This window comes from Alternaria arborescens, assembly GCF_004154835.1.
Source record: "Alternaria arborescens strain FERA 675 chromosome Unknown contig_7, whole genome shotgun sequence".
Lineage (NCBI taxonomy): Eukaryota > Fungi > Ascomycota > Dothideomycetes > Pleosporales > Pleosporaceae > Alternaria > Alternaria arborescens.
The window spans coordinates 902,370-928,078 of NW_021167862.1; the positions used below are offsets into that span (position 1 = coordinate 902,370).

At 50.7% G+C, this 25,709-nt stretch overlaps 10 protein-coding genes across 10 annotated transcripts; 5 read left to right on the plus strand and 5 right to left on the minus strand.

Moving 5' to 3' along the window:
- Positions 1-1,207: 1,207 nt before the first annotated feature.
- Positions 1,208-2,421, plus strand: AA0111_g4063 (hypothetical protein; the record flags this gene model as incomplete). Its single annotated transcript, XM_028650020.1, has 4 exons — positions 1,208-1,443; positions 1,515-1,731; positions 1,857-2,097; positions 2,201-2,421. The coding sequence occupies 4 exons, from the start codon at positions 1,208-1,210 to the stop codon at positions 2,419-2,421; spliced, it is 915 nt and encodes a 304-aa protein (XP_028508586.1).
- A 1,838-nt stretch (positions 2,422-4,259) lies between these two features.
- Positions 4,260-5,228, plus strand: AA0111_g4064 (hypothetical protein; the record flags this gene model as incomplete). The annotated part of the gene is made up of 2 exons (XM_028650021.1): positions 4,260-4,282; positions 4,340-5,228. 2 exons carry the CDS (start codon positions 4,260-4,262, stop codon positions 5,226-5,228), a joined length of 912 nt encoding a protein of 303 aa, XP_028508581.1.
- Positions 5,229-5,882: 654 nt separating this feature from the next.
- On the minus strand, positions 5,883-6,960 carry AA0111_g4065 (hypothetical protein; the record flags this gene model as incomplete). Its single annotated transcript, XM_028650022.1, has 2 exons — positions 5,883-6,888; positions 6,944-6,960. 2 exons carry the CDS (start codon positions 6,958-6,960, stop codon positions 5,883-5,885), a joined length of 1,023 nt encoding a protein of 340 aa, XP_028508582.1.
- Positions 6,961-9,151: 2,191 nt separating this feature from the next.
- On the minus strand, positions 9,152-11,416 carry AA0111_g4066 (putative succinate dehydrogenase [ubiquinone] flavoprotein subunit; the record flags this gene model as incomplete). Its single annotated transcript, XM_028650023.1, has 4 exons — positions 9,152-10,595; positions 10,647-10,811; positions 10,869-11,161; positions 11,375-11,416. 4 exons carry the CDS (start codon positions 11,414-11,416, stop codon positions 9,152-9,154), a joined length of 1,944 nt encoding a protein of 647 aa, XP_028508587.1.
- A 1,022-nt stretch (positions 11,417-12,438) lies between these two features.
- AA0111_g4067 (60S ribosomal protein) lies at positions 12,439-13,779 on the minus strand (the record flags this gene model as incomplete). The annotated part of the gene is made up of 4 exons (XM_028650024.1): positions 12,439-12,694; positions 12,744-13,417; positions 13,470-13,626; positions 13,688-13,779. The coding sequence occupies 4 exons, from the start codon at positions 13,777-13,779 to the stop codon at positions 12,439-12,441; spliced, it is 1,179 nt and encodes a 392-aa protein (XP_028508526.1).
- Positions 13,780-14,311: 532 nt separating this feature from the next.
- Positions 14,312-16,107, plus strand: AA0111_g4068 (Protein phosphatase PP2A regulatory subunit B; the record flags this gene model as incomplete). The annotated part of the gene is made up of 6 exons (XM_028650025.1): positions 14,312-14,355; positions 14,465-14,505; positions 14,583-14,680; positions 14,736-15,387; positions 15,437-16,032; positions 16,084-16,107. 6 exons carry the CDS (start codon positions 14,312-14,314, stop codon positions 16,105-16,107), a joined length of 1,455 nt encoding a protein of 484 aa, XP_028508579.1.
- Positions 16,108-16,983: 876 nt separating this feature from the next.
- Positions 16,984-18,185, plus strand: AA0111_g4069 (hypothetical protein; the record flags this gene model as incomplete). The annotated part of the gene is made up of 4 exons (XM_028650026.1): positions 16,984-17,046; positions 17,094-17,119; positions 17,171-17,528; positions 17,580-18,185. The coding sequence occupies 4 exons, from the start codon at positions 16,984-16,986 to the stop codon at positions 18,183-18,185; spliced, it is 1,053 nt and encodes a 350-aa protein (XP_028508580.1).
- A 466-nt stretch (positions 18,186-18,651) lies between these two features.
- AA0111_g4070 (Dolichyl-phosphate-mannose--protein mannosyltransferase 4) lies at positions 18,652-21,119 on the plus strand (the record flags this gene model as incomplete). The annotated part of the gene is made up of 3 exons (XM_028650028.1): positions 18,652-18,927; positions 18,978-20,610; positions 20,704-21,119. The coding sequence occupies 3 exons, from the start codon at positions 18,652-18,654 to the stop codon at positions 21,117-21,119; spliced, it is 2,325 nt and encodes a 774-aa protein (XP_028508322.1).
- Positions 21,120-21,752: 633 nt separating this feature from the next.
- Positions 21,753-23,748, minus strand: AA0111_g4071 (Peroxisomal targeting signal receptor; the record flags this gene model as incomplete). The annotated part of the gene is made up of 2 exons (XM_028650029.1): positions 21,753-23,510; positions 23,578-23,748. 2 exons carry the CDS (start codon positions 23,746-23,748, stop codon positions 21,753-21,755), a joined length of 1,929 nt encoding a protein of 642 aa, XP_028508321.1.
- A 566-nt stretch (positions 23,749-24,314) lies between these two features.
- Positions 24,315-25,525, minus strand: AA0111_g4072 (hypothetical protein; the record flags this gene model as incomplete). Its single annotated transcript, XM_028650030.1, has 3 exons — positions 24,315-24,768; positions 24,817-25,332; positions 25,509-25,525. The coding sequence occupies 3 exons, from the start codon at positions 25,523-25,525 to the stop codon at positions 24,315-24,317; spliced, it is 987 nt and encodes a 328-aa protein (XP_028508320.1).
- Positions 25,526-25,709: the final 184 nt, after the last annotated feature.

Genomic DNA, 25,709 nt, shown 5'->3' on the forward strand with positions numbered 1-25,709 from the left:
AAATTGCTTTCTTGAAAAATACCCAGATGCGGAGTAGACTCTGCCTTATCTTTGAGATAAAAGAGTGCGGCGGTGTTGTAGCATTGTTGCTGTTGTGTAGAAGCGTCGCGTCGGGTTTGATAGAGCGGATGACCGATGGAGCACGTTAGGAGGTATGTTTAGTAATTACAGCAAACATCGGTGCTCGGTGACTAATTAGTCATGAGCCTTGAGGCTTGGTAGGGGTTGGCGGATCTTTCTTATTAGGGTAGTTGCCAAGCCGCGTAAGCACTGAATTGTGGCTAGGTACCTAACTGAAACCTAGAACAGCAGAGAGTTGTGCATCATTTTGGTTAATCTTCAGGGTGAAATTACGCTCTGACCTTTGTTTGTCAGCGCCATTTCTATCGCGATTAGCGAAATGCACTAGATCGTTATTACACATTTACAGCAAGACAATTTACGTCAAGATGGTCGAGCAACAGCTGTGCCAGATTCCTACAGACATGGGACGTAGAAAGGAGGTAGCTAGCGTTTGGTGTGATGCTACGTCAACTACTCACGGATCATGCATCGAAAACAGATGTTGGAATGTAGCCCAGCTACGAAAGCCAGTATGATTAGTGAACTACCAAGAACATTAGAGAAGTATCACTCACCAGCAAGTCATGACGAATGATGGTTAGATAATATACAATTACGCGGTCGCGTTTGCGGAGATTTGTAAGTGTCACTTCGAAAGGGACCCCTGGCACCTTGGTGTGCTAAGACTACCTAGGTAGATTCGTAATGTATCTGCGTTGTGTGATGACCTATAAATGAGGACATAAAAGGTTTCATCATACGCATTCTTACAATCGTCATGCCCCATCTTCAGAACTTCTTACACTACGAATTCCTATCCAACAATATGATGCTCCCGAATATCCTCTGGCTGTTTCTCGGAATGGCCAATCTTGCACTAGTAAGGTGCTACCGACACCATCGACAACTTTTCCACTAACTCAAGAAGGCTCGTCCAACCAACCAAAGTTCATTATGCGAGATTGATATGGACCCCAATATTGTGAGCTATCATGCCCAGCTTCGTCCAGTGCAAAACTGATCAGCTGTTTACTTCTTCCAGGACGACATCCGCTTCACTAGCTACGCGAACCTTGTGAAAAGCGCACGACTCTCTTCAGGCCATAGATACCGCTATGTTTTCAAAACGCCATTCAACTCATCTATGCCTACACTTCTTCTTCTCCACGGCTGGCCTGAAACATCCTACTCGTGGGTAAATCAAATCGAATACTTTACCCGACATGGCTACGGCATCGTCGCGCCCGACATGCTGGGGACTGGTGGAACCGACAACCCTGATGACCTGGAATCATTCACCTTCAAACGAACAGCTTCCGAGATGGTCGAATTGCTCGAGTGCGAAGGTGTTGGTCGGGTTGTAGGCGTGGGCCATGACATGTATGTGACACCGTGAAGAGCATGCAATATTCCGTCTCCAAGCAACGACTAATGAATCTACCACCATATAGTGGCTCCGGCCAGTTATCGCGTATAGAAAACTATTATCCTGACCGCCTGAGCGCTCTGGCCTTTCTCACCTTAGGATACTCCCCGCCTGGAACCGACTTCACCAGCGCAACGATAGACGCCAGCGATGAGGCTTCACGTGCCTTATTCGGATATCCTCTTCTCCAGTATTGGCACTTCAACGCTGAGGACCGCGCTCCTGCTATTGCCGACCAGCACGTAAGTAGAACATCTTCAACCCCTCTAGCCCTCACACGAGGAAGGAAAGAACCGAGTAACTGGAACGGACCCCTCAGAGTACATACGATGAGAACAGAAAGCTAATTTCTATCTTGCATGTTTAGCTTGATGCTTTATACAATATCGCTTACGGCACTGACGTCAACTATGTGCGTAACATCAGTGAGCCAGGCGCCCTGGAACAATGGCTGCTTGCCGATGGTCGCATTTTCTTCTACAATGAATTTCTTACCGAAGTCACTCTTGATCAGTGGCGCACTATTATGCTCGCCCAGGGTGGTATGGAGGGTTCATTCAAGTGGTATCGTGCTATGATGCGTGGTTACAACACTGCTGATGAACAAGGTGAGTGGATGCGCGCTTTCCTGAATCTGCTTCCTTGATAGTTTGTTTTTGTCTCTCTCTACTCCCTCTCCCCTTGCTGACATACTTTACTAACTCTCACCAGCCCTGATGGCTTCGACTGACCCTACGGTCACTAAGCGCTCCTTGTTCATCGTTGGCGACAACGACCCTCTGGCAATTCCAAATCTCCAACTAAACCAAACTACGCCGTATCTTCCTTACCTGACTGTTCGAACTGCTCCTACAAGGCACTTCATGCAAGCCGAGGCTGCAAGAGATGTAAACAGGCATTTGCATGACTTTCTGCGGGGTCTAGAAAATTGACCGGACAGAATACTAGACCCACAATAGAGAGATTGAGCGAGGAAATCCAGCGAGACGTATGTAATGGCGGATAGAACTATTCGAAATATTTTAAGAGTCCTTCTAGCTGGTATTTGTGATTTCAGCTTGCTCGATATGGGATTCGTGTAGACATTCATGTCAAAGCACTCACTGCACTGCAAAAGCTGAATTTCTGGGTAAACATATAAGTTCCTGTGCAAACTTTGGAGGCAAACATTGGTTATCGCATCGGGTTCGATATTGCGAAGCCGATGGTCCTTATAGGTAGCACATAGCCTATCCTACATTGACCTTACATGCATCTCGGTTTCTAGCTTAGGGTTAGTATACTGGCGAAGCAGGCGGTGCTCGATCAGCATGTTGTCGAAGTGCTTCTACGCCACTATGAAGTTCATGCTGTCCTTTGGATTGTGGAGCAAAGCAAGCAGTTAGGTACGCACCACTAAATTCGACAAATCTTTCATCGTGAATGTTTTGATGGTTTTTGACGAGGCGTTGCTTTGAAATTGTGTACATTTAACGACACGTTACAGCAAGTCGGTAGCGTGCTTCACGTAGCACCTCGATTGGCAACTACTTTAATTTAGAACCAGTTTAGTGATAGTCCTGCAGCTTTCTTTGATATGAGAAGGTCATTAAAGGGTGTATCAGACGGATAGAAGGGGTTTGTATGGTTGGATTACATCCACAGTTTTAGAGTCACTTAGGGTCTATATAATCCTCTTCTATCTGGCCTCCTTCGCGCCTGTCCAGCTACTCCCAAATCCCCGGTCCATCGTTCCTTCGTCCTTGTTCCTGTGGCTTCTTCTGAGTAATCTTACAGTCTATTCTGACTCTCTACTGTAGGCCATGCGCATAGACTTACAGGATAAACAAGGCTGAAACTCCATGTCCAGCCAAGTATTGGTAAAATATGAAAGAGAATTTGATATTGTTATCCATGACTTAGCGATGTTCTCCAGCTAGAATCATTAGCGTTCTTCTTCGTTCACTAATCACTCTACACTAACGAGGGCCTTGTAATCGGTGCGACTTTTGCTTATGTTTATTGATTAGTCGTAAAGATGTGTAATTCGCCTCTACATTTAGCGTATTCACCGTAATCACTTAACACTTTTGCATGTTTGCTTGGCATACGGATCTTTGATCTGCATTAGTACTCAGACACTAACTTTCCATCTCATTATGCAGCCATGGATTCAAATTTTAGTGAATGAGCACACTGAAACTCTTTTGGATAGCATCACGCCAATTGAAATTGCGGATCTCTTTGCTCACGGTTTAGCCATTGCCAATTGTGTCTCGCGAAACGTAACGACGAACAATCTAAAGGTTCTAAGCCGCTATGTGTCCAGGGTTATCCCTGCTTCATACGTATTGCAAAGGGCAATCATGTTCCCATAGGAAACTTGACAGTTATATCACTGCCTCGTTGAAGCGTATGCTTACTGATATTCACTGTTACTTGTTCTTTCGGACTGATTGATAAGCTGCCTATCCGTAGCATGTATGCCAATGGCTCCGCGTGGTGCATCCAGTGGCTCCTGCCCCAGAAGTAGATCGTCGAATGCCGAGTCTGACATGCTGTGTATAATCTGCTCAGATCAAGACAGTAATTGCATTGTAAGCATTAACAGAAATCGATGCACACGCCATCTTGTTCACAACATATAAGCCATGCGAACCCACATTATCTGGTGTGTTCCACTGCCATAATTGCAATAGCCTACTCTGAAAGCAATCACTGCACAATCGCATTTATCTCAGGAATTGAGGACATGAGAGTCCACGCCCCACTCCTCGTGGCCGCCTCCGCTATGACAGCTTCGGCGGCTCCCCAGTAAGTCTAGTGATACTTGGACGCTTGCAAATGTTATGTTGATATCTTTCTTGACAGCCCGACGGGATACGACATCTTCGGGGATTGCTCGAACCTTTCAGCCCAAACTGCTGTGACCGAGTTCATCTGTGTGAACGGCACTCAGATTGCCTACCGCAAGATTGGCAAACCATCGGAGACTCCCCTTGTCTACATAACCCACTTCCGCGGGAGCATGGATACTACTGATCCTCTGCTTATCAATACTATTGCGCAAAATCGCCAGGTCATCATCTACGATAATGTTGGGATTGGCCACAGCGACGGCACTGTTCCCGACTCTATTGAGGCTATGACAGACACGACTGTGGACTTCCTTTCTGCTATCAACGTAACGAAAGCTGATATCCTTGGGTTTTCCATGGGCGGCTACATAGCTCAAGCCATCGGTATGGACTATCCTCGGCTAGTGAACAAGCTGGTATTAGCCGGAGTGGGACCTGGTGCTGGACCGGACGTGTTTGAGACGGATCGAAACGCTGCTCAGGGTCTCGGTGGGGAACCAGACCGAGCTCCAACTGAAGACTACATGCTTGGAGTTTTCTTCTATCCTTCGAACACTAGTCTCGCTAAGGGCAGAGGATGGTGGCAGCGGGCCTTCGAACGCAATGTGGAAGGTGAAGAGAGGAAGGATTTCTTGGTTGGAGTGGGGGTGGGAGCACAAGGAGTCGCTATCGGCAAGTTTTCGGCTGATTCCAAGCGTTATGAGGGACTCAACAGGATTGACGCGCCAGTACTGGTAACTAATGGCCATACAGACAGATTGATGGGGACTGGTAATAGCTTCGTCCTTTCGCAGCAGCTGCCTTCCGCCATGTTGATTGTATTCCCTGATTCGGCCCATGGTCAACTCTTCGAAGACCCCATCGAATACGGCTCGTTGCTCGATATATTCTTGGGTAATTGAGGATTTTCATAGTTCAAATGCAGTGGGAAGCATGGAAAGGTTCTCTCTAGTAGCGACGAAGAACAAGCTATCAATCTAGACCAGATATAAAACTATCGGAGTTCATCACAACGAGTGTATTAGAGAGACCTGTCTATTCTTAGATCCTGGTCTTGTTATCCCTCGCTGTCGTTACTATTCCCCTAGTTGTGTCTATTGGCGAGATTTCTGTAACGGTTGCAGTTCTACCGCCTCTTTGCCACCTCTTCCTTAGCGGGATATCATTAACGTGATCGTTTGACATCCTATACCGATCGTGTCTTGGTCCCATGTATTTTCCCACCTTCAATCTTGCATCCTTTGTCCATGGGTCATCATTCTTATTTGTCGGTAAAAAGAGCCTAGAGAATCGACAAAAGGTACTGTACATGTCTAAGATTTCAAAGTATTTTCAACGCTCTTCGTTATGAGAATCTTGCTTAAAGAGGGGTTTTCCAATATTTGCATTGCCAAAGTTTGTGGGAAAGCCAATCTCGCAGCACATCAGTTTACTCAAAGATATTTTGGAATCTTCGTCAGAAACTCAAGAACTCGATGATCAGGTTCTTCAATCAAAAGGGATATACATATCTGTATAGGGGCAGCAACGTGTAGTTATGGCTTTCTAAAGTGCACTTAGAAGAATGGATTTTCCTCCTCGGCATTGAATCGCCAGTTCTTGGTTATGTCTTCAACAACACCAATTTCGACCGGATTCCAGTTGAATAACTCCCGCGCCCTAACAGCTTTCGACCTGGAGTTTCGCAGCGTCACCGTGGTTGTAAAAGGGAAGAGCTTGTTCCCTTCGCTTGTAGTGAGGCTTTCTGTTTCGTCCGTTGGGAGTTGTCCCTTTTCCCAGGCTATACGGCTAATTTCTTTCGCAAGCTCCTCGAAGCAGACATCCCCATTCTCAGCAAAGTAGTAGGATTCTGAACCCCATGTCGCCTTCCCACCGCCCTGTGCTGCTTGTTCCACGAGGATCAGGTACAGACGGGCGAGATCGTCCACGTGAACTGTGTTCCAACGCGCCTTTCCTTCGTTGATGAAGAACCCTTTGCCATGTTTCAAGATATCGATGACCATTTGTCTCGCCGCACTTCGTTCACGGGCCGCATTCTTGTTGGCGCTGACTCCATAAATCAGAGGCGGCGCGACGATTGCGGTGCGGATAGAAGGATTCTCTGCCGCGGTATTTAGGATGACTCTGTCCACATTCATATGCATTGCGTCATCCGGCAAACCCACAACTTCGCTCACACCCTCCCAGTCGTCATATACCTTGGAACTCGCTTGCGCCTCACGGTTGTTCTTTGCATCTTCGTAGGTCAAGAGACCAGTCCCAGAAGTATGGATCAGATAGCATTGGCTGCCTTTCTTTTTCAAGCCTGCGATCACAGCATTGTTGAGTCCGTCGTGATCGCTGCTAGCCCAGTTCAAAACAATATCTGCGGCTGCCGCTTCTGAGGCGATCAGGTCGAAGCTGTCAAAATCGCCAATCACAAAGCGAGTATGTCCAGGCAGGAACTTCCTAGCAATCTCCGCCTTGGCCTCGCTGCGTACGAGCGCGGTATATTCGTATTCGGGATGCGCAGCTGCAACTGTGTAGGCAGCACAGCTACCTACCCAGCCAGTGACGCCAAGACTACAGCAGAGATATCCATTAGATCAGATACCTGAGCGATTTTAAGAAGACTTACAGGAACAGTCGGACCATTTTTGTTTTGTTTTCTCTAAGGTCTCTGAGGCTGATACAGCACGTTTTGAAATGGTGTTGACTTGCTTTGACATCATTGTTTGCAAGTCAACCTGTAGTTATATGTATGCGTGCGTTTACGTCCTGATTAATAACTGCTGATGATTAATAGCTGCTGAGAGGACTAGTAGCCCAACCGCTAATGCAGCGTACGGGGGCTCCCGCTTTCGTCCGCGGCATCTTCTTGACAAGCCAGTAGATCGATGACTGGCAAACAGGGGTTTCTGCTTTCGTCCGCATGGTACATCTTGTCGTACATCGTGTCTGTGCGCGTGACAGTGTAACGAACTTAACATGTTTTGCAGGAATGTGGCCTGAAACTTGACTCCGCCCCTTGGCGGAATTGACAACAAGCCTCGGTAGATGGTAACATGACCTTAGCTAACTCCATCTGCGGAGTACGTTGACAGATCCTTGAAGGATCCCTACGAAGCCTTCATTTCTTGTCCGCCATTTTCAGCCGGATACCAGATCCCATGTGTCGGTATCGTTAGCGCCAGCATCGCGCTTGCAGTTTTCTAGGCGCTGAGATCAATCTGGGTATCACGCCAAGCACACAGAAGAAGAGCTGGAAATGTATCAATAACGCGACTTTCAGTTCTATGTCTCACTGCCCAGTATGTCGGTTTTCAGTTGCGAGGTACACTAGTCGTGGTCTTCTTCATACTCTTCGTTCTCCGCAATGCCTGCCAAGCATTGAAAATGTAGAATCATGTGGGTCTCACTACGAGCGCTTAGTGGTGTTTCTGTTGCAATATCTGTCACTTCTTACCGAGATAATCAAAGAAATTCCTTTCCAATCTTTAGTATCGTTGCAAGCTCCAGTGATGGTGAACAGTGCTTCTGCCCTTCATACATGGCCCCGTCTGTGACACCCCACAGAACAGGTCGCAAATGTGGATCGATATCGTCTCTGGTCTGGTGCGGATGGCACATCGCACTAATGACTAAACCACGACGCTGGGAACGGTATGTGGACTCTCATCATCTTCCGCCTTATCCAGGACACGAAACTTATAAGAACACAAAAACAAAAGCAATTGAAGTTCTGGAGCTTGTTGCCGAAAATCCGATTGCCGTGTAAGATTCCTTCTTCGTGGCTCTACTATCTCGACAGTATTTGTTGATACGGACGATGTATATGCTCTGGGACAACAGCCAGTGTAGATAGCTGCTCGCTGCTACTGGAGGCAGCGACCAGCGATATGGCAGCTGAAGGAAGTACTTTTCGCGTTGGTCTTCCACGGGGCGGGCCACTCGTAGGTCTTTGCGTGAGGCTGCTAGATTGTTCCTCTCGGCCGCTCCAGCAATGGCGGTACACTGACTATTCATAGTTGGGTAGCAGAATGACAAGGCCAGCTGTATGATGTTGACAAGCCGCGCGTTCAGAATTATATTCTGAGCGGAATGTCTAATCCATTGAAACAACATCGCGCTCACGGGTCCCCATCAAGCGTCTGTGATTTCCGGGGTCGATAGTAGTACTAACATAATATAGAAAAGCAGCCAATCGATCGAAAACTAGCACAACGTTAGCATCTGTTCAAACAAAAACTATCGCAATGTTAAGTTAGTTAGTGAACAGCTTCGAAACTCGTAACGTCGCCATCAACAAATCAACTTTTTCTGTGGTGGCAGCCACACCAACCCCCCTGTAAAGATGTAGAAGGCTAAAAGTTAGCCTTGATTGCACATGGCAGGAGCTCTTTTCTTTTTGCAGAGAGTTGTCTCTCACTAAGCACCGACATGCCATAGTCATGCCTCGATGAGTTGATGATGTTCTCCTCGATGGCCTCTATAGATGAGGTTGATATTGGCGTTGAAATTCTGGGTAAACATTGATGTGCTGAGCGGAACAGTTCGCGCTTACTAAGTCAACAGACTCCGGGTCTCCACAACAGTCTATGCTAGGGCGATGGTATATCCAACATGCAAGGACGACTACTCAATACCGAGTGCAGCATTCAGTAGCATTGCACCATTCAACAAAGGTTCCCGATTTGAACACAATATAGCGATCAAACTTGGGAGATTCGATTCTCTATCCAGAACGATTTATGCTCTCAAACATGCTAAAACATGCAATCCGTCATCCGAAGTACATAGAATACAAAACACATCTCTCACTTTCCTTTCTAACCCAGCCAATCCTCTAGTACGTACGCTTGAACGGCGGTACAGCCTTGCACTCAGCCTCATCCAAAGTAGTACCAACGACCTTCCTGTAGCCTAATTGGGTCTCACCGTGGGGCTTCTTCTGCCACGACAGTGTGTGCTTCATCCATTGTTCATCGTCACGGTCGGGGAAATCCTCACGAGCGTGGGCACCTCGTGACTCCTTACGGTTGGCGGCGGATTCGGCGGTTTGAACGGCACAAGTGAGGAGGTTACGAAGCTCGAGGGTCTCGACAAGATCGGAGTTCCAGATCATGCTGCGGTCCTTGATACCAACGTTGGCGAAGTCAGCATCGACGTCGTGGATCTTCTTGACACCCTCATCGAGCGACTCTTGAGTTCGGAAGACGGCAACGTCAGTCTGCATGACCTTCTGCATCTGGAGGCGGACTTCGGCAGTCGACTTAGGGCCGTCAGATGTACGGATCTGGTCGAGAACGGAGATGGAATCAGCACCAGCATCAGCGGAGACGGGATCAGCCTTTTGGCCAGGGCTGAAGTTATCGCGGATAGTGTGGGAAACAGCACGACCGAAGACGATAAGATCGAGGAGAGAGTTGGCACCAAGACGGTTGGCTCCGTGGACGGAGACGGAGGCAGCTTCACCACAAGCGAACAGACCTGGGACGACCTGGTCGTTACCCTGGGCATCCTGAGTGATGACCTCACCAGTGTACTTGGTAGGAATACCACCCATGTTGTAGTGAACCGTGGGGAGAACAGGGATGGGCTGCTTGGTGACATCGACACCAGCGAAGATAGCGGCAGTCTCAGAAATACCAGGTAGACGCTCATGGAGAACCTCGGCGGGTAGATGGCTGAGCTGGAGGTAGATATGGTCCTTTTCAGGACCGACACCACGGCCTTCACGGATTTCCAGGGTCATCGATCGCGATACGACGTCGCGGGACGCAAGATCCTTGGCAGTAGGCGCGTAACGCTCCATGAACCGTTCACCCTCAGAGTTGAGGAGGTAACCACCCTCTCCGCGGGATCCCTCAGTGATCAAGCAGCCAGCACCGTAGATACCAGTAGGGTGGAATTGGACGAACTCCAGATCCTGGTTGGGAAGACCCGCGCGAGCAACCATAGCCATACCGTCACCAGTGCAGGTGTGGGCAGATGTGCAGCTGAAGTAGGCACGTCCGTAGCCACCAGTGGCCAATACAGTGTTCTTGGCAATGAATCGGTGGATGGTTCCGTCTTCCTGGTTGTATGCGACAACACCCTTGCAGACGCCGTCCTCCATGATTAGATCCGTGGCGAAGAACTCGATGAAGTACTTGGTGTTGTGTCGTAGCGATTGTCCGTAGAGAGTGTGGAGGAGAGCGTGGCCGGTACGGTCAGCGGCAGCACAGCATCGGTATGCTTGACCACCCTTTCCGTACTTCTGGGACTGTCCACCGAAAGCACGCTGGTAGCTGAAGTGCGTTAGTATGTTCTACAAAATTCAGGCGAGGGGTTCTTTGTACATCTTGCCGTCGTCTGTTCGCGAAAATGGGCAACCATAGTTCTCGAGTTCGATAACAGATTGAGGCGCTTCTCTTGTCATGTAGTGAATGGCGTCCTGGTCGCCAAGCCAGTCGGATCCCTTGACTGTGTCGTACATATGCCACCGCCAGTCGTCCTCATGCATGCTACACATGTTCGTCAGCTTCTGGAACCTCTACGAGACACCCGTCGTCTCTACATACTTTCCAAGCGCAGCATTAATTCCACCCTGTGCGGCTACTGTGTGCGACCGTGTGGGGAAAAGCTTAGATATACAGGCGGTGTTGAAACCAGCTTCAGCGAGACCGAACGCGGCGCGAAGACCAGCTCCTCCAGCACCAACGACAATGGCATCGTATTCGTGGTCGATGACGGGGTATTTGCTGGAAATGAAACCCGACGCTTCCTTTGCCCTCAGGTTCTCAGTAGCGAAAATGCGTTGCGCTGGCCGGGTTGAAGAGAAAGCTCGTGTGGTTGGGCGGAAGCTCCTCGCGAGCTATGAGGCAAATGTTAGCCATTGAACCGGGAGAGAATCGCAGGAAAACATGAGAGATTCAAGGGCATTGTCTGCTACTGCAAACGTGTCGTGTTGACGTGCGACAATCTGCCAAAGCCATGTGGGATGTGGCACACGCCTCGGTGCGGCGGATGCCGAGTTTATCGACCGTCGACTGCGAACGTGTGGCATGGAAAGCGTGCAGAAACTCACCTGGCTTGCAAGCTGCGTACGACGCATCCTGAGACAACTCATATTGGCGGTAGCCGAAGAGCGGAGAGTATACGGGAGTGCGAAAGGTCCTTGTGGATTCGAAGTTGGAGGTCAATGATGGCAGTTGCGACCGACGGCGTTACTTACAAACTAAAATCGGAGGGCGCTAATTGGATCGGTAGGCCTCGGCTGCATTGCCTCTCAAGTACCTGCCATTCATTCCGGCTTTTCTTCTTGATGAACGCGATGCACGTTTGCCTCCATCCCAGGGTCACGCAGTCCATATAGGCTATTAACATAGGTGCCCTAAGTTTGCGCGTACGCCTTGCTGCACAATACGTCCATGGCCACGGACAGAATCCTGCCAACGATTTCTAGCCACACAAGACAGCTGTTTGCTCGATACCGCCCAACTTTGGACACTCAAAGCCATGTTGGTACTTAGGAGGCACATGACAACTGCTGTCACTTGGGCTGACTCATGCGACTTGTCTGGCCGACAATTGTTGCCGCTGGCGCTTCAGATATGGAGCCTAATTCGTCGTCGTCATAGACCTTCTCACACGATCACACGGCCCTTCCCCAGCCATTTGTACTAGGGAATCTTCTCCGCAAGTTGCGTATTCAAGTACAAGGGTTCCTACTAATGTTAGTATGTATTCGGTCCCTGTTATTTAGTAAAGCCTCGTCTGGACACCACATTTATGCAAGAGTCGATTTCTACGAGAATACTAATTCTAATGATTTGCTTCTGCTTTCTACTGTGCGCCGTCAGGTTGCGAGTTTGAACCATTTGCCCGTGTTCCGCCCACCCACGCCCTACACCAAACGTACTACTAGCTACGCGAAACCAGGCCACACAGAGACATCACGGAAAACGATTTTGCAGCTGTTGATGCAAAATACGATCATGTACATCACAACACGAGAAACGCATTTTGAATTGGGGAATCGTTGAATTTTTTGTTCAATCGCTCATGACTGGCATCCATGTTGTAGACCTATCCCGTGCGCCCAAGCCCATGAGAACAAAGCATGCACTCCGTAGCACCACCTCAAGACTTCTAAGACGAAGTCTGGAGGTCCTTCTTGAGGACACCCTCGTATTGCCTCTTCTCTGCCGGTGTCTGGTAAGCACCGTGACCGAACTTGGAAGAGGTGTCGATCCACTTGAGCTCGACCTTCTCGAGCGCCCTCCTGCTGGTGTGGGTGAACATGGACTTGCGCAGGGTCATGACGCGCTTCTTGACACCAGGGCAGTTACCCTTGAGGAGAACGAAGTCGTTCTTGACCTCACCGTAGCGGACGAAGCCACCCATGCTGGTACATGTTAGTAGTGATCGGCGTTTGGGAAGACAGAATAACTTACGGTGTGATGCGCTTCTTGGAGACGTCGAACTCGGTTGAGGCGTTACCCTCGTCGTCAGCCTTACCGATACGGTAGATCTTGTGGTTGACAGAGGTACGGTGGTGGTAACCCATTTGACCAGCACGGGCAACAGTCCATTGGACGTGGGCAGGATGCCAGGCACCGATACAGGCGACCTTACGGAGACCCTTGTGTGTCTTACGCGGGAGCTTCTTGGTGCCCCAACGGGAGGTGACACCGTTGTATCCGTGACCCTTGGTGACGGCGATAACGTCGATCATCTCGTTGTCCTCGAAAATGGAGCTGATCTCAATTGGCTTCTCGAACAGACCGTGACCGTAGGAGACCTTGTCGGCGATGCTGCCACCGTTGACCTGGATCTCCATAAGGTGGGCCTTCTTCTGCTTGAGAGGGGTCTTGTGGATCTGGGTGTGGGCGAGAACGCGGACGACGGTGCAGTACTTCTTCATGCGCTCGAGCTCGCGGGTGATGGAGGCACCGCTCTCCTCAGAGTGCTTCTTGGCGTACTTGGTGAAGGCCTTCTTCTTGCTCTTGTACCAGTTGCGGTAGAATCGGCGCTTGACCTCGTCGCTCAAGTGCTCGGCCCAGACGGTGGTGAGCGAGCGGAGACCGCGGGGGGTCTCGATGTAGCCGACAAGACCGACAGCGATCATCTGCGGTCGTGTTAGTGGTGCGCCAAAATTGGTTGGGGTCGGCTGTGCGTACAGGAGGAGTCTCGATGACTGTGCAGGCCTCGACAATCTCCTTCTTGTGCAACTTCGCACCAGGACGGTCAAGGTCGCGGACGATTGTGGTCATACCGGCCTTGTAGCCCATGGCGGCCGTCAGGTGGACGGGCTTCTTGGGGTCATCCTTAGGGAAGCTGGCAATTGCAGTGAGCAGGCTGTCGAACGGCGCTGGGCGGCGGTGCCATGGGAATTTACCTCTTCACCTTACCCCGGTGACGGGCAGCGCGCTTTCGCGGCAAGAATGCCAGAGACCCGTGGCGGGGAGCTTCGAACTTCCTGTGGGACATGGCGAGTTCGATGTGCTATGGTTAGTAGTGTCGAAGTTGTCAGAAGTTCGGACTGACAGCGAAAACGAATATTCGTTGTGGGAGCCGAGCAGATGGGCGCTAAACTGCGTTGGGGCAGGCGCGCCGTCGTGCCAAGGCCGGACGTGGAAGGCGCGCCTCCCCCACTAAGCAGTGAATCGAGGTATCAACTAACACGCTTTGTCTCTGTACCTGCGCTGTTGCTCCCTGCATCGTCGCCCGCCCTCGTCACTCTGCCGCCGAGTCGATTCTACCGGAGCTCAACAACAAGCCCAACCCACCGCTGACCCCGCTATCGGCCACTCGACCAGCAGACACCGCTCCCACTACATCATTCCCCATCGATCACCCATCCACCACCCTCGACGTTGGCGGCGCTATCTCACCACGGCCCTACTACCAGCTCGACAGATCGCTTACTGAATACATATACACCATTCTTTAACCAGCACATCGGAGCACTAGCTACCCTTGATCGCACGCCGCTGCTGCTCCGCAATCCTTGTCTAGAATCATGGTAGAAGCCGAAGGCAACCCCACGACGTGGAAGTTCACACAGTACGTACCTCTCTGCACGCTACCTATCGCTGTCAGCTTTACCGGCTTGTCCATCCCCGTGCCTGCTAGTTTGCTCAGACCGCTCTGGAAACGCCACTGACTTGACCAGATGCTTCGGCGACAAAGGCGATGTTGAAGATATAACCGAAGGTACGTACCCATTTCTTACCGCCCTGTCCTCTGTACATTCGTTAATACCTGCATGCAATTGCTGACAGCGAGCGCAGCCGACATCATCTCAACCGTCGAGTTCGACCAGACGGGCAATTACCTCGCAACTGGTGACAAGGGTGGCCGTGTGGTCCTGTTCGAGAGGAACGAGACGGTATGCTCCTTCTCTGCTAGGAACCTTCACCGTCGGAAAGACTAACATCATGCAGAAAAAAACCTGCGAGTACAAGTTCCACACCGAGTTCCAATCGCACGAGCCTGAGTTCGATTACCTGAAGTCTCTCGAGATCGAAGAGAAGATCAATAAGATCAAGTGGTGCCGCCGGCAAAACGCCTCACACTACCTGCTCTCCACAAATGACAAGACAATCAAGCTATGGAAGGTATTTGAGAAGTCGCTAAAAGTGGTGGCGGAGAACAATCTGTCGCATGAGTTGACACCTGGAGGTGGGGTTGCTGGTGGAGGCGGTCCCGTCAGGAACCCGAACGCACAGTTCCGCAGCGCCACCGACCTGAAGCTTCCACGGCTCACACACCACGACACAGTTGTTGCTGCAGTACCACGAAAGACGTATGCGAACGCACACGCCTACCACATCAACAGCATATCGGTCAACAGCGATGGAGAGACATTCATTAGTAGCGACGATTTGCGAATCAACCTCTGGAACCTCAACATCCAAGACCAGAGCTTCAACATTGTCGACATCAAGCCGGCCAACATGGAAGAGCTTACAGAGGTCATCACGGCTGCGGAATTCCATCCGATCAGCTGCAATTGGTTCATGTACGCAAGTTCCAAGGGCACGATCAAGCTGGCCGACATGCGCGAGAGTGCATTGTGCGACCAGCATGCGAAGCGTAAGTCGTCGACTGCTTGCCCGAAAGCAATGCTAACCTCTGCCCTTAGAATTCGAACAGGAGGAAGACCCATCTTCGCGATCCTTCTTCTCCGAGATCATCTCATCCATCTCTGACGTACGGTTTTCGCATGACGGGCGATACATCTTGTCACGCGACTATTTGACAGTCAAGATCTGGGATGTCAACATGGAGAAGTCCCCAGTCAAGACGATCCCTATTCACGAGCATCTCCGACCAAGACTCTGCGACACCTACGAAAACGACAGCATCTTCGACAAATTCGAGGTCGTTTTCTCTGGAGACGCGAAAAATGTTATGACTGGCAGTTACAACAACAACTTCATGATATACCCGTCTGACAACGACAAAGATACCGAGGTAGTATTACAGGCAGATAAGTCTGCCTTCAAAGCCAAGAAGGTTGGAATTCCAACACCCATGAACTCGTCGACAAGCCCGACAGGTAGCAACACAAGTAAGAAGGGTGGTTCGAGAGCCGGCAGCCCCGCTGCTGGTGCAGTTGGACAAGGGCAACGTATGAGGAAGGAAACAGACGCAGACCAGATCGACTTCAACAAGAAGATCTTACACATGAGCTGGCATCCATTCGAAGATAGCATCGCTATCGCGGCAACAAACAACGTAAGCATATCTGTCCTCCTAAAATGATGACCATACTGACAATCTCTGCAGCTTTTCGTCTTCTCCGCATTGTAAGGGCAGTCTTGATTCACGAATATCGCCAGAGGATACATGTAAACCGGAGCATTAGCCTATTAGGTTCTTGGTCATCTTTACCCTTCCATCTTCCTTTCAATGTTGGCAGCAGCCTGCCAGGCGGCGCTAGGATGATAGAACAGGAGCATTCTTGGCGAATTGGCGTGAGAATGCAGATGAGGGACGTCGCAACGTGGTCAACGACCAGGCAGCTGCAGATCAGTGTAGATTGCAACACCACTATAATGACTCTGAGTGGTGCAGAGAAAGAATAAAAGAAACTATAAATAATGAGTGTGGGTCTCACATTGCATGAGGCAGCCCTTGAAGCGCTGGGCCAAAGCTCATAATACATGACAAGCATACTAACAATGCGTACATGCATGTCTCCGCAACATGAGCGGGAAATTCCTGTCAATCAAATCAATTGACTTCTTCCATCAGATGCGCGAAGGTTTTCAAATTCAAGCTTTGTTCTAGAAGTTTGCTTGATCCGGCAAGACTCAAGGTTGATCCCGTTAGCGTCCGTGGTGAGGCTCTTGACATCCCAGACTTCCACGTTGCGTCTCACGGCTTCAAGTTTCCCTCTGCAACGTTCACAAAATCGCAAGCTATGATAACCACATAGAAAGATTCTACAATCGCTTTTCACGTAAGTGCATATATTGCAAGACTTGCGCACAGAGGGTGGGCTCGCCTTACGCTCTATACGGTTCTGGGTACTTTCTGCACCTGCCAGCTTACCGTCATCTGTCACTCACCTACGTCACTTGTCTAACAATCTCAGCTCGACCACTTTTTTGCTTCGAAAGTCTGACACTATTCAAATCCCACTTCGGCAATTCATCTCAGCTCTTGCGCTCCTTGTCGTTCAGCATGGCCGCTATCGCGCCCGTTATCAGCAGCTTTTCGCTCATTTTTGGAGGATGCTGTGCCAATGTAAGTTTGTCAAAGGCATTGCGAAAACAACACTAAGGAATACAAAGGTTTACTGCTTGGAAGCGATAGTAAAGTAAATAGGTCCGAGCTGTCGTTGGTAGCATAACCGCTGACAGCACTTCAGACAGGAGCCTGTTAGTGGTTTACTCATCACGCTCTTCCAATTTGTGTTTACATGTCTATCAACATTGCACTACCAGTTCGACCCAAACGGTCGCTACTTTTTGAGGAGCTCGCCGGTCCCTTTCCGAAAGTGGTGCGTCAGCGCTGCGTTGTTCTTCACAGTCAACATGTTAAACAACTGGGCGTTTGCTTTCAATATCTCTGTCCCCGTTCACATCATCCTCAGGAGCTTTGGTAGTGTGACTACCATGGCGGCTGGATGGCTTCGTGGCAAGAGATACACTCCTTTACAGGTCTTCTCGGTCGCAATTCTGACGCTAGGCGTCATGGTATCCGCATGGGCAGATGCACAATCGAAGGTAAGCTTATATGTACCATCAATCATCCGCAGATGCTGATCCTGAATCAAGGGCAAGAATATGGAGGCCTCGAGTTCCGACGAGTCCAACTCGTCGCTTCAAGCTGGTCTCGCCATCCTACTTATTGCTCAACTGCTCTCTGCATGGATGGGAGCCTATGTCGAAGACGTTTATCGCGAGCACGGCAAGGACTGGCAGGCCAATCTCTTCTACTCCCACCTGCTGTCTATTCCGTTCTTCGCGGGATTCACCCCAGTTTTGACCCAACAGTTCAAGCGTCTACAGGCATCGCAGTCATTCGAGGTGCCACCCAAGGTGGCCGAAAGCCTTCCGCCAATCGTCAACAGTATCTTGGCCTCGACATCGCAGCACGTCATCTACCTTACCGCCAATGCCCTGACGCAACTACTTTGCATCACTGGCGTCAACATGCTTAGTGCAAACACATCTGCGGTTACTGTTACGATAGTTTTGAACATCAGAAAACTGGTAAGCTTCTTGCTGAGTATCTGGCTCTTCGGGAACCAGATGAGTGGGTTGATGAAGGTTGGCGCGGCAATGGTGTTTGGTGCGGGCGCTCTGTACGGATGGGAAACGTCGTATCGCATTCCACAGCAAAAGAAGTTGGAAGCCGAACAGGGAAAGAAGCGTCAGTGATTGCAGAATGTATATCACTTGAAGGGACTTGATGACGTGGTGTCGATGGCAATCTAGACCTACCCCCGGCGATGTTTTGCAAGGAAGTAGGCGACGGTGGTATCTCGGAACACATAGAGCACATGAAGATCGTTCACATCACTGTGCCAAGAATAGATATCCGAAATCACTCTCACCAGAGCTCCATTACCCCTCGCTGGGGGGCTGTGATCGTGGTGGACCAATGACCGCTAATGCAGGGGCCAAGTGCAAGCGAGAGAGCCTATTAGGGATTGGCTCTTCCGGACCCTGAACTCGCGATTAGGTGTCGTGTCTCTTAGAGTGCAACCCCAACTCTCTTTTCAATTCCATCAAACCCGTTCTTTTCTTTGTGGGAGGTGAGTGCACCTCAACTTGTTTAACCGCGCCGCAGCATTGCAAGCTAACAGCCAGAACAACAGGTAGCTTCATCGAGCTATAGCCCACCATGTCTTCACCTGCTGGTAGCGTCCGCCAGCGCCCAGGCAAGGACAAAAAACGAGGAGCCTCACCAAACCCAGAAGCTCTTGCCGAAAAGGTGTCGGAGAAGGTCGCCAATGTTGTCGAGAAGGCCAAACCATACAAGCCGGCCCAAATCCAGCAGGGCAAAGAGTGGGATTACAAGCTCGCCATCGCAGTAATGACTGCTCTGGCCTTTGTCACGCGCTTCTGGGGCATCAGACATCCCGATCAGGTTGTGTTTGATGAAGTGCACTTTGGAAAGGTGCGTATATCATCACCAGGGCTCTTATAGATGGCTAATCGCGCTTGCAGTTCGCTTCGTACTACCTGCAACGAACCTACTTCTTCGATGTCCATCCTCCTCTCGGAAAGCTCCTCTTTGCCCTCGCTGGCTGGCTCGTCGGATACAAGGGTGACTTCCTGTTCGAGAACATTGGCGATTCCTACATCACCAACAAGGTCCCCTACGTCGCATACCGCGCCATGCCCGCCTCGCTCGGTGCTCTCACTGTTCCCATTGTCTTCATGATCATGTGGGAATCCGGCTATTCGCTACCCGCCTGCATCACTGCCGCCGGTCTTATGCTTCTTGACAACGCCCACATTGGTCAGACGCGTCTGATCCTCCTCGATGCTTCGCTCATTTTCTTCATGGCGCTCTCTGTGCTTTCTTACATTCGCTTCTACAAAGAGCGACACGTTCCTTTTGGACGGAAATGGTGGAAGTGGCTCCTTCTGACTGGCATCAGCCTGAGCTGCGTCATCTCCATCAAGTACGTTGGTGTCTTCACTTTCTTCTCTATTGGTGTACCGGTCATGATTGACCTTTGGGACTTGATGGATGTCAACCGACGACAGGGAGCCTTGACTCTGGCCGAGTTTGGCAAACACTTCGCCGCCCGTGCTGTTGGCTTGGTCATCGTTCCCTTCTTCCTATACCTTTTCTGGTTCCAGGTGCATTTCGCTATTCTCACTCGATCTGGACCTGGTGACGACTTCATGACCCCGGAATTCCAGGAAACTCTAAGCGACAATGTAATGAGCCTCCAGTCTGTTGGCATCAACTACTACGATTCCATCACCATTCGCCACAAGGAGACCAAGGTCTATCTTCACAGCCATCCTGACCGCTACCCGCTGCGCTACGACGATGGACGTGTCTCTTCGCAGGGACAGCAGGTTACAGGGTATCCTCACAATGACACCAACAACCACTGGCAGGTCCTTCCTTCAAAGCCCTTGTCAAGCGAAGTCGGTCAACGCGTCAAGGTCGGAGACACCATCCGTCTTCGCCATTTGATCACAGACACCATTCTCCTGACACATGATGTTGCTTCTCCTTACTATCCCACCAACCAAGAGTTCACGACTGTGAACAAGGAAGAAGCAGCTGGTACACGTTACAACGACACTCTCTTCGAGCTGAAGGTCGACAAGGGCAAGGGCGATTTCAAGACCATGTCAACTCATTTCAAGCTAGTTCACGTGCCAACAAAGGTTGCCATGTGGACCCACACTAAGCCTCTCCCTGACTGGGCATACAAGCAGGCTGAGATTAATGGCAACAAGGCTGTCCAACAATCCAGCAATCTCTGGTATGTGGATGACATTCCATCCCTTCCTGCTGAGGACGAGCGCAACAAGAAGGAGCCCAAGCAGGTCAAGCACTTGAGCTTCCTCAGGAAGTGGGTTGAGCTTCAGCGCGCCATGTTCCACCACAACAACGCCTTGACTAGCTCGCATCCATATGCATCTCAACCCATTTCCTGGCCTTTCCTGCTTCGCGGTGTATCTTTCTGGACCCACAACGATACTCGCCAACAGATTTACTTCCTAGGTAACCCTATTGGATGGTGGCTTGCTTCCTCGCTCCTCGCGGTCTTTGCTGGTATCATTGGTGCCGATCAACTAGCTCTCCGCCGTGGCATGGATGCCCTTGATGATCGTAAGTTACTGTCACCCTACATTCAACCCAGATTATTCGCTTTCATCTTGGCATTTGTATTTGAAGGGGAGGTTCTAACATTCATGTCTGTAGGCACTCGCTCTCGTCTTTACAACTCCACTGGATTCTTCTTCCTTACCTGGGCTGCCCATTACATTCCCTTTTATATCATGGGTCGTCAGCTCTTCTTGCACCACTACCTCCCTGCACATCTCGCATCTTGTCTAGTCACTGGCGCGTTAGTAGAATTTGTATTCTGCATTGAACCTCAGGATCCCGAGATGCCGGCCTCTGCCAAGGGTCACCGCCGCACTCGCTCACGTCCTGTTCGCGAACGTGTTGCTACTTCCAGCCTGGCGGGCAGCTGGATCGCCTGTGGCGTCATCCTTGCTGCCGTCTTCTGGTGCTTCCTCTTCTTTGCACCGCTCACGTACGGTAGCCCGGGTCTTACTGTTCCCCAAGTTCAGTCAAGGAAGTGGCTCGGCTACGACTTGCACTTTGCTAAATAGATGGAGCATGAGTGGAAGGTGCACGTAGGTGTGGGGTTGGAGAACTTTCTATTGGGTTAACTAGGGTAAAACGTTGCACAGCGTGGAGTGCTGGTAGTGTGATTCAGAGGTTTCGGTGTATTTTATAGTGTTTTCTGCCTTTGGACGTGGCTGGGTTGGGGTCATCGCCTTCAAGCACGCAAATATTCTCCTATGTATTAGATATAAAGTAAAGTGGTGAACAATGCATGATCGACTCATCACTGTACAACTTTGCAAGCTTCTGACATTATGTTTCCAGCACATGTCTACATATTTCCTATGAGAACTGATCGGGGTTTTTGAGCAACAGTGAAGAGAGATCAAGTACTTGGATCTATGTGAGCCAGTGAGGGACAAGGTAATATCGACATCGTAGCGATCGGCTATGCGTCTTCGATGATTTAAACGCCTCCATGCAGCTTCCAAACGCAATCCGTACCAACCTCCACCGTTCGTGTGCCAAAGCAACAACTATCGCCGAGATCCCCATCATCCCATTCATCCACTCGTAGTCTCTTGACTTTCCTTTGTAAAAGCCAGTCATCGTAGCTCTCATCAGCATGCTGCTCATCCTCTGGTTTTGCTGTGACAACACGTTCGCTACCATGCTTTTCAAAACTCAAACTCGCCTCGAAAACGCTCAACATCCATGCCTGGACCCACAATATCAGAGAGATCCCTACGGCCCATCTGGCCGAACACCCTACGTAACGTATCGTACAGGTTTGTGCTTTGGTTTTGGTGAATCATGTTGTCAAGTTGGCTGTCAGAGACACCCTCGCCAACAACTTCCCTAGCCTTCTCCTTACCTTCACGCTCGACGACCTTGTGCATAGCTAGCGCACCGAGCAAGTGCTGTGCGGCTTCAGTGTAGCAACCAATGTTGATGCATGACACACCGAGGTTGTAGCGTGCGCGGACAAAATTTGGTCGGAGTGCGAGAGCGCGCGAGTAGGCGTCAATGGCCTCTTCGCTGCGGCCTGAATTTGCGAGGGTTGCACCGAGGCGATTCCAGAGAAGATGGACTTGTGATGAAGAGTTTGAGACGCCGGATTCTGTGGACGCAAGAGCGGCACCGAAACAGTCGACTGCTTTGTCATATTCTTCTACGCCATAGAACAGCACACCCAAGCCTACTTGCACGTCGGGATCCATTTGCTCGCCACTTGGCGAGAGTTGTGCGGCTTGGATGAAGAGGTTTGTGACTTTCTCATGAAGCAGATGGCGGTCTGTGAAGCCCATCTCGGCATCTGAAGAAAGTGGCTCTTTGATTAGTGACGGGTACTTGGTGGCCAGCCAGCGTTCCAGGGTTCGGTATGCGGTGCTCTCGTAGCCTTCGTTCGTGTAGGATACAGCCAGACCCATGAGAGCCTCTAGGTTAGACGGGTCCTGCTTCAAAGCATGTTCCAACGCTCTTATAGCCGGTGTTTCCTTCTCGTTCTGCGCTTGCGACTCGCCCAATCTTACCCAAGCTGCAATGTGATTCGGGTCTTTTTGAACAGCTGCCTCAAATGCCAGGGCTGCCAGTGAGAGGTTTCCGCCGTCTTCCATAATCTTCACACCTTCCTCAAATGGATTTGTAACGTTCTTGAAGAGGTTCTCCTGCTCAAATAAGTAGTCGCCCATTGCCGGATCGCGGACCGAGTGTGTGTTGAGCCCGTCGAAGCCTTCCCATTGGTCCATGTCGCCCATGTGTCCTTCGACGAAGTTCTCCTCGTTGGCAAGTTGCCTAGCGTATTCAGTCTCAGCTTGGATACCCTTCCAAATGGACTCGAAATCGTCGAAATCAACGGCATCTTTCTCTACTGACCTGTCCATTTCGTTGAGCTCTGCCTCCATAGCCTTGTTCGCCTCGGCGTCAAGGGCACTCAGGTCCTGCTGATCTGTTTGCTCAAGCTGTGCGAACTGAGCCTCCCAATCCTGATCGTCGAGCTCCACCATGCGCCCCTTGCCTTTGCCTTCCTGCATGGGCTGTTGGAAGTTCTGTGGTGCGTATGGCTGCTGCATCATGCCCATACCGCCCATTCCCATGCCCATATTGCCCATGCCCATGCCCATTCCGTACATAGGCCGCTGGTATCCTGTCATCGAAGGCTGTGAGGCGGTAGTTGGGCTCGCCGTTCGCGCGGCTGGGTTCATCTGCTGAAACTTTGCGAATTCAGCAGGATTAAATCCTGCTGGTCTTTCTTGCATGGCCGGTCCTCCCATCTGTGGCGCTTGCATGCCTGGGTCGAACTCTGCTGCCCATGCTGGTGATCCGCTGTGCTGTGTCCGCTCCAGCTCTCTTCGCATCTGCTCCATGGCGAATGGAGACGCAGGACCGGGTCCCTGTGGGAGTTGGACATTCTGGTTCATGAACTCGTTCATCATCTACGCAGCGCACGATTAGCCATGTTTCTCACTTGCCCGCAGTCGTCGGCTGCTGTTCCCAACTTACGCCATCTGAAGGACCGCCCATTTGCTGGCTTCGCATGCCCTCCTGCATTCCTCCAGGCCCCCGCCCGACCAGGCGGTCTCTCTGTAGCGACTTGTCATCCTGCACGTGTTTGGTGAACTGGCTAAGCGGGTTCGCGCCTGTGGAGCATTCTGCGCCACCGAGAAAAGACATGGCAAGAGATAACTATTTAAAAGATGGTGAAGCGATTGCTATGACGCGAACGAAGGGGAGAAGAGAGTATGTACAAGTCGGGGTCGAGTAAGTGCTAGAGGCGCGTCGGCCGGTTTAATTGATCAGCATGTGGAGAAGGTACGCGGGGCGGCCGAGGTCGCTGAGCCGCCACATAGAGCGGGTGAATCTGCCCTTGAACGGAACAGCACAGCTTTGCGCCAACACATAGTAGTAGATCTCGCCATACCAAGTTTCTTCACAACATGGACCGATAGTGTACATTGGCAAAGTTTTTTTTTTTTTAGGTCAGCATGCCTCTTATAGACCTTGATCCCCTACCATGCACAAAGAGAGATGGGAATATAACAACGCCAGACGCTCATCCACTATGATACAAAAGTCATGTCTATCAACACATTATGCAGCCAATGGGCTACATGTCCCAGTCGTGCAATCGTGCAGAAATGCCAACCATTTCCGCCGTACATGCATCGTTGTAGAAACGGGGTAGGCGACCTTCTCCTTGCATGTTCTCACAGTTCTCGGCCTCTTTTTATCGTCGTCTCTTACTCCTGGGTAGAGTCGGAACGCTTGCTGCGCTGTTGTTCCGTGCCAGATTTGCTGAAGTCGACACGGAGTTGCCTGCCGTAGATGGTCTTCTCCTTCAGAACCTCCCTGGCCTTGGTGGCGCTAGCAACATCAATGAAGTCTGCGTGAGCAAAGCCTCTGGGTTGGCCGGTCCTCCTGTCAATGGCCACACGGACATCCATGACATTGCGAACATCACGGAAAAGGTCGTTGAGGTCCTTGTCTGACATCTCGAAAGACATGTTGCCGATGAACAGTGTCTTGGAAGGAGGATTGGCTTCGAATTTGTTTGTGCTCGTGTTGCGGGTCCTGGAGTTGGGCTTGGCTTGGTGGAACTGGACGACGAGGTTGCGGCCTTCGAAGACCTGCATGTCGAGGTTGTCAAGGGCAGCTTGCGCATCCGAGACGTTCTTGAATTCGACATATCCGAAGCTGCGTGAGAGTTAGCACGTGTGCGCAAAGACTGGCTGACCGACATACCCTCTGCTTAGGCCTCGGTTGTCGTAGACAATCCTGGTGCTCTCAACATCGCCAAATTTGGAAAAGACGCGCTTCAGTTGCTCTGCAGTGACTTCGTAGTACAGGTTGCCAATGTACAGCATGTTGTTGGGGGGAGTAGTCCGTGGCTTCTTAAACGTCCTGCCTTTGTCTGCGTGTTCGACGGCAGCATCGAGCGCGTCGGCATCAACGGTAGCAGAGGCGTCGGTGGGCTCGGCTTGCACTTCTTGCTGAGCCGGTGTCAAGTTCTCCTCGACGGGTGCCTCAGCGGCTGTCTGCGCAAAGTTCTCTGGGGTGTCGGCGGCAGCAGCCTCAGCCTGCTCCGTCTTTGCAGCTTCATCGCTAGCGAATCGTCTCTGGAAAGATGAGATTGACCATTGCTGTTGTCTTAGACGGAAGGCAGAGGGTGTGGCGGTGTTGATGGGTCGGGGCTTCGCAAGGAACGCCTTGGAAGGCGACGCAGTGATGGCGCGGACGGCAGTACGGCGAAGAAGAAACCTGCATTGATAGGTTAATGCCACCACTCCAATTGCAAACGGGATTGAGTCTTACATTATGGGTGATGTGAGGGACGTTGGCTAGTTTGACCTTCTTGCTAAAAGTCGGAATACGGTAAATTTTTGGGCATGGATCATAGATTCGCGCTAAGCATCCAGCACGTGAGCGGCGTTCACTCAAGCGTCTGCGACATGAATGATGGCACTTCTTGATGACGTATTGCATGGGATAAGACTATCGTCAATGTTGTTTCCTCTTCTGCCCGCTGAAAAGCGACACTATTGGTATCTCCAATGACACAGTACTCCCCTCACATGTGGCAGAGATAACTTTGTGGGGTATGGTCCAATTGGCAGGAGGGGCAGCTTCCACACGTA